The sequence below is a fragment of the Nicotiana attenuata genome, chromosome 7 (assembly GCF_001879085.1).
Source record: "Nicotiana attenuata strain UT chromosome 7, NIATTr2, whole genome shotgun sequence".
Taxonomy (NCBI): Eukaryota; Viridiplantae; Streptophyta; class Magnoliopsida; order Solanales; family Solanaceae; genus Nicotiana; species Nicotiana attenuata.
This window is the reverse complement of record NC_031995.1, coordinates 83402152-83409835: the sequence shown is the minus strand read 5'-3', so window position 1 is coordinate 83409835 and position 7684 is coordinate 83402152. Positions and strand designations below refer to the sequence as shown.

The 7684-nt window shown below is 44.8% G+C and overlaps 1 protein-coding gene across 1 annotated transcript; it reads right to left on the bottom strand.

Annotated features, from left to right (window-relative positions):
- LOC109230200 lies at positions 1226 to 2530 on the bottom strand. The gene is made up of 2 exons (XM_019395726.1): positions 2527 to 2530; positions 1226 to 2442 (listed from the first exon to the last, which is right to left on the bottom strand). The coding sequence occupies exons 1-2, from the start codon at positions 2528 to 2530 to the stop codon at positions 1226 to 1228; spliced, it is 1221 nt and encodes a 406-aa protein (XP_019251271.1).

The window sequence follows — 7684 nt, the reverse complement described above, 5'->3', positions numbered from 1 at the left end:
TTAGATGCTCATGACTTAGTGACACCCCGATGTTTGGGACTCGTTTCCGTATTTTATATTATTTATATTTAGAGTTGGTTTATTTTATCAGGAATTAAATTATTGAAAATATTTTATTAAATTCTTATAATCATATTAGTAGTAATTTTGGGAATAGGCTTGCCTTGTAACACGATAGGTGCCATCACGACCATGGTTAGATTTTGGGTCGTGACAGAAAGTCATCGGGTTATGCCGGAAAGGTCCACGGGTTATGCTGGGAAAGTCATCGGGTTATGCCGGAAAGGTCCTCGGGTTATGCCGGGGAAGTCATCGGGTTATGCCGGAAAAGGTCCTCAGGTTATGCCGAGAAGGTTATCGGGTTATGTCGGAAAGGTCCACGGGTTATGCCGGGAAATGTTGATTTCATTTCATTGAATTTAAAAGATAGGAGGGTTTATATTGGAATTTCAGAGACAATAAACTAAAAACATTCGAGTTACACCCTGGAATAACTCGAAATGTAGAAAAAAAACATGGCAAGACTGAAACTACCAGGATTCCCTCCTAACTGGGAAGGGAGTAGCCTTCCAATTTTGAAGCCTGCCATGCGGCCCCACATATTGCACCTCAGCGGTGCTCGAGCCTTCACCCGGCTGGACCATATGAGCCTCATATAACATCTGCCTCATCGCTCCACAAATGTCCTCCATTTCCTCGTCAGTGAAGGCCTCATCTTCTTCCTCTATGTATCTAGGCTTGACAAACATTTTGGAGAGATGTGGGACTGGCTGAGGCAGGACCCACCCATTCTTCTTTCGCTTATTAGCCCATGTCAAATCAGCTTCTGTGGCTTGGAAACCCACACCGAAGAATTTCTCACTGGCAGTTAGAGTGATGGGCTCCGTGATACCTTGCAAAGATACCCTGAGCCCCTTCCCGGGCTTGTAGCCATGCTTGATCATTTCAGTGGTAACCATGATTGACGCATTTAACAAGAAGGGTTGAGGACGGGGGGTTCCTTCGCACATTGATCCGCGACTACAATCTCAAAAGCTTGGTAGACTATGTGCTCGCTACATTCCTTAGCCTCCAGACATGGAACTGATGGGTCCCTATAGATTGATTGCTCATCTTCTCTATGGACCACAATTTCTTGGTCTTCCTATTCAAACTTAACCATCTGGTGAAGGGTAGAAGATACGGCTCCTGCAGCATGGATCCAAGGCCTTCCTAGGAGAAAATTCTAGGAGGTGTCCATGTCTAAAACCTGAAATGTCACTTCAAAATCCACGGGGCCGATGGTTAGGATCAAATCAATCTCCCCTATCGTGTCCCTCTTGACGCCGTCAAAGGCACGTACACAAACATTGTTGGGTCTAATCCTTTCAGTCCTAATTTCCATTCTTTGTAAGGTCGAAAGGGGGCAAATATCAACCCTAGATCCGCCATCCAACATAACTCTTTTCACGTAGTATCCTTTACACTTAACGGTAAAATGAAGAGCTTTGTTGTGGGCCGCTCCTTCCGAAGGCAAATCATTATGGCTGAATGAGATCCGGTTGACTTCAAAAAATCGTTCTGCCATTCTTTCCAGCTGCTCAACCGTGGTTTCGACCGGAACATATGCTTCATTAAGCGTCTTCAACAACACTTTTGGATGCTCATTCGAACTTATTAGTAGGGACAAAAATGAGACCTGGGAGGGAGACATCCGGAGATGGTCAATTAGATCGTACTCCGAGGTTTTCATCTTTCGGAAGAATTCCTCTGCCTCTTCAGCACTGACTGGCTTTTTAAGCGGAAAACGCTTCTGTTTGGTCTTGTTCAATTCTTCCAAATTGAGGTACTTCCCATACGGGTTTGTTTCATTCACTTCCCCCATGATTTCTTTTCCTTTGTATGTCACCACTGCTTTGTTGTAGTTCCACGGGACGGCCATGGGGTCCTTCATGGGCTTCTGTGGTGCGCGGCTAATAACCTTGGGCTCATTCATCCTGGGCGAAATTATCGGCACCCGCGCCACATAAGTCCCCTTTGGTACGTACATCTTAGGTCCTTTGTTTAGCTCGAACCTTTTGGGGGGACTCAACACGAACTGTTCTTTTCTGGGGGCCCTGGGAACATAAAGAACGGCATCTTTAGGAGGTACTGCCCCTGTTTTAGCTTCCACAGTCTTTTCTATTCTTTGAGGAGTGGAGTTACTTTTCTTGTCATCCTTAGCTGGCTTTGCTGCAGCTTTGGGCTTATTTTCAACATCGGCAATAGCAATGATAGCCTTCAAAGCTGGGTCGAATTCCCTGTCCTCACAAATCATCCCAATAACTGGACCGTTGTTGTGAGCCGGCAATGGGTTATTGGTAACATTGGGGGCCTCCTCATCCCTCAACACTACCCGCTTTTGCTCTATCAGGTTCTCAATCGGTCTCTTAAGGGTCTCTTCAGTGTCGTGCCCTTCTACCCCTGAATGATAAGCACATCGAGTGCCGGGTCAGTAGGAGGGTGACTCTAGGTTTTTCCTGTTTGGGGGTACGGGCTGCAACAAACCCATTTGGACCATCTTTGGGAAGAGGCTGGAATATGGTTCACCGATGGGCGTGAAGTTTGGTTTTTTGGGTGGTTCACGGGCACAGGCGTTATATGAAAAATTATTCTGTGGGGGATGGGGATTATATGGAGCTTGGTAAGGAGGGTTATTTCTAGGAAGTGGAGGTCGGTTCTAATTGTAATGTTGTTGCAGCCGGACATACGGTTGAGTGTTCATTACTGCATAAGGATGAGGAGTCATGGCATATGCCGCATCTTGGTGAGGGTGGTAATGCTGTGGGGTTCTGGAAGAGGAACCAAAGTAACCTCGGGGCTGACGAGGATTTTTCAAACTTGAAACAATCATTGCTACCTCTTCTTTCTTTTTCCGGTTTGCTGCAGCCCCCGACCCGCTCTGGATTGCTTGAGAGGTGGCTCTTATAGCCGACTGGCTCAGGGTGCGACCCATTTTCAAACCATTCTCTACCATTTCCCCGATCTTTATGGCTTCTGCAAATGGCTTGCCCATAGCGGAAATCATGTTCTGGAAGTAATCAACCTCTTGGGTTTGCAAAAAGACACTGACCATCTCGGTCTCATCCATTGGGGGTTTCACCCTGGCAGCTTTTTCGCGCCACTTGACAGCATACTCTCGGAAGCTTTCCGAAGACTTCTTTTTGAAATTGGACAAAGAGTTTCTATCTGGAGCTATGTCCACATTGTACTGGAACTGCCGGACAAAGTCTCGGGCCAAGTCATCCCATATGTGCCAGCAGGAGATGTCTTGATCCATATACCATTCTGGATGCAGTTCCGACTCACTTTCCCCGAAGTAAGCCATTAGGAGCTCTTCTTTTCTGCCCGCTCCCCCCAGCTGATTGCAATACCTCTTCAGGTGAGGTATGGGGTCCCCATGTCCATCATATTTCTCAAATTTGGGGGTCTTGAAACCGATGGGCAGATGAACATGCGGGAACATGCACATGTCAGCGTAGGATACACTCTTCTGGCCACTCAGGCCTTGTATGTTCTTGAGACTTTGTTCTATGCTTTTAATTTTCCGAGTGATCTCCTCTTGCTCGGGATTTTTTATAGTTCTCTCTTGTCCCGTAGTAAACTCATATCGAGGTTGTTGAGGGTAGGAGTTTGTAGTGGCATGAGCCGTGTTCGGTAGAAATGGTGGTGTTTGGAAAGTAAAGGATGACGGCTCAAAGATTGGCCTGGGCAATGTTGGTTGTGCCGTGGCCGAGGTTGGTGGTGCGGTAAATATATTAGAAGCCACTCCCGAAATCAGTGCCTGAGGGCGAACCTCAGAAGGCGTTCCGGCAAAATGGGATGACATGGTGGGGTATCCGAGTGGGTTATTCGGGTAATTTATAGGGATGTTGGAGGTTCCACTTGTTCTGGCAATCAACTCGGGGAAACCAGGTATCGCACTAGGCGGCTCTCTACCGTTAGACCAAGCATCCCACATTTCCAACATGCGAAGGGGCAGTGCCCTATTCTCTTCAGTAGTTGCCGACTCTGACGTTGGGATAACCGACAACGGGCTATCTTCTGGGATGGGAATTGTTCGTAGATGACTCTCTGACGACATTTCGACACTTCCCTTGGATCTTGTAAAGTAAGGGTGCAAAGCCAGGTTACCACAAAACCAACCACCTTAAAAACAGAACCTGGTCTCAACAACATACACAACAAACCGGTTAGTTTGAGACAATTAACACATAGGGAATCGCACGTTGGGGAATGCAATGCACCTAGACAGCTAACGTTTTTCGACATGCTTTGCAATGGTTGCATGTCTCATCCTAGCTTTTGTTACCTTTTCGGATCTTTGAATCTTTTCTTTTCTTTATGAATTTCATTATTTCCTCTCTTTTGTATTGTTTTCTCTCTCTTTTTGTGCCCTCTTTTCAACATTCTCTCTCTTATTCGAGTTATTTATAGCTATGACCGGATCCGATGAGGATTTCCTACGTATTGCGACGCCGCGAGAATCAGATCATTACATAGTTCAGGGGATAAATGCGAAATAAAATAAAAGAAATAAACAATTTTTGGGTTTTTCAAATTTTCATTGAAATAAAAACTTCTAATTTTTCTCTATTACAAAGACTCCATCATACATACTTAATAACTGGAACACTAAAACAGACTCAAAACAGACTCGAAAAGGAAACTGAAATACAGACTCGAAAAGAAAAATCAGGAATACATAAGTGCTTCCAAAACTACTTCAGAGACCCGCAGGACATCAGTCGGTCTCGCCGCAGGCCTATGTGCAAGATCTCGTTGGAGACGATCCAGGTCATCCATTATCTGGCGAACAAAAGTCATAACTGCGGCGAAGAAAGTGGATCTAGTCATAACCTCACACTCATGACATTTCATGATGATATAGTCAGTAATTCCCCTAATCCCCTCTCTAATGATGCCTTTCCCTTAGAGTAGGCGCCAATTTGTTGAGATCTATCTTCCAGAACTTGAGCGTCATTATGGCTTTGCTCCTGCAATTGTTGCACGTCCTCTTCCATTCGGGCCATTAATGCATAACAATGTTCCCTCTCTGCCTTGAAGCTCTTTGCTTCTTTAGTCATTTCATTCTCGAGGGTAGTTAGCTTCTTTTTTAGATTTGCGACCTCTCTATCATATTTTCCTTTTAATTGCCGAACAAACTCCGTCCGTCCTTCTGCGTTCTTCACCAACTTGGCCCGGGCTCTTACCAGACTACCTTCGGATTTTTCCAAATCAATCCCATACTCACATACTTTCCTCCTGAGACCGTTTATGAGTTTTTCATCTGCTCTGCTTCTTACTTGGTTTTCAACTGCTATTTTCATCTTCTGGATTTGGGCGCGGAGGACTTCATTTTTTTGGGCCAACTTTTTCTTTTCACCCTCATCTGCAGCGGCTTGCACACCACTATCAAATTTAAGATCTCTGATTTGCCCTTCCAACTTGCTTATGGTGGCCCTGTATTCATTTTCTTTCGTCAGCCACTCCCATTGTTCTTGTGATGCTTCAACAAATTCTTGGAGGTGGGTCTTTTAGCTGGTCTTCCAAACTCAACACTCCTTTTATACCAAGCCAGGTAACCGGACGAGACTTCACCTTTGGATAAATCACGTACTCGGGTGTTCGCCATCAAATATTGGCACTCACTCCAAATCTGGCGAACCACTGCTTCATGAAATTGGCCATCACAGTGGATCTCGATTGCATGAATGCTAAGGTCTTCGTCCTTGGGGGCTATTTGGCATCTTCCTAGCAATCTCAAAACCCGGTATGAGGCATAAGGTTGGATACTTCTGAGACCCATCAGGAGGAAGTGGGGACCGGTGGCAGGCATGTATATGATCTCATTAATAGGAAGCTAACCCAACGTCCATTCTATCTGATCTGCAGTCATGGAGCGAAGGCAGTATATCCAATCTATGGCCCCTTCCGGCATTTTGAACCCATCGACCCTTGTACCAAACTCCTCTATGAAACTTTTCCCTATAGATCCGTAGTTCATGTACCGAGGACGATGATATAGGTACTCAATCATCCACATTTGCAGTAACAGATTGCACCCTTCAAAAAAATCTACTCCAGCTTTGCAAGCTGTGAGAGCTTGGAATATTTCAAATACTATCATAGGTGCAATGGTGCTTTTGGCATTGGTAATCAATGTATTGACAACTCCGGCTACCCGTACATCAATATTCTCATCCTTCCTGGGAAACACATGAAAACCCAAGAATGCCACCATGAAAGCGAAGCATCTACGCTCTTCCCACTTTAGTCGGTTTCCATTACTACAGATTCTGCTCTCCGGGTTTTCAAATCCCCCTATATGCCCATACCGCTGATATATGAAGTGTAAAGTGGAAAAACCACTTGCAAAATCTGCATAGTGGACCTGCCTGCTTATTTTTAGTAAGTCCAGAAATTTGTGAGGAGTGACGGCCCTTGGAGCGACCGGGTATTTATGTCTAAGACCCTCTTAACTCCCAGCATAACCCGCTATCTCCTCCAAAGTAGGTGTAAGTTCGAAATCCGAGAAATGTAGAACGTTGTGAGCTGGGTCCCTAAATGTCACCAATGCTTTTATTATGTCGCCCCTAGGCCTGATCTTTAATAATTCGGTGAGCGCCCCCCCCCCCCCCAAGTAGTGGTTGACCATGTCTCGTCCTTGCTCACCCAAATCTTCCCACCACATGTGTAGTTCCAACGGAATCTTGGTCATAACCTTCATTGGTAAGTTTTGACTCGTGCTCATTCTGCACATTTAGATTAAGGTGGTTGGTTAAAACAAAGTGAATTTTATTAAAGCTGATAAAAAGGGGTCATTTCACAAAATTAAAAATTCAAATAAACACGGCCACTTTTGCAAATACAGCACTTCAAAAGGGAAGATTTTAGGGCTGTGTTTGCTAGGTGGCCAAAAATTGGCAAAGAAACTGTCGGTGGCTATTCTTGCAAAAATGGCCTTCCAGCGCCCTGTCGGGACGTTCGACTATTTAGCCAAAAAGAGCATCACCATCTTTATTTATGACAACAATGACGACATTTTCAAATTTTCGATTTATTTTTGCAAAAGCGGGGCTGGACCCAATGAGGGTTGCCTACGTATCCCACATTCGGTGAGAATCAAACCCGCGTAGTTCGGTCAGTTTTGACGCAACTAAAAACATGAAGTATTTTGAAACAATTTTCCCTTCTTTCTCTTTCTTTTTCTATTCTTTCTTTTTTTTTTCAAAATTTCGGCAGAGTTTCGGTATATTTTGGACACCAGATTTTTCGAAAGCGGGCAATTATCTCTCTCATATCTCAATTTGATTTTTCCCAATTTTTCTCCCTATTCTAGAAGCCGGTAAACATGCAATCTGAAGCAAATAGTGGTACAAGTAGCACGTAAAATGCATCAGGATGGTCTTTTGATTTTTGGGTACACATGTCCTACACGGACCCAACCTCTGTGTTGAGTACCCAAAGTCAAATGCACATGATGCAAACAAGCGTTCCTACTAGGGATCCGTCATGATGCTGAGTAACTTTAGGTTTAAAACCTGGGTGTATTGTTCTAGACTTGGTGTACCCGAGCGGACAACTCGAGCCGAGGGGGGGCTACGTACTGAGAACGAAAAGGCCATCAGGCTTTGTATCTTGTCCGAACCTCTTTCTAAATTAG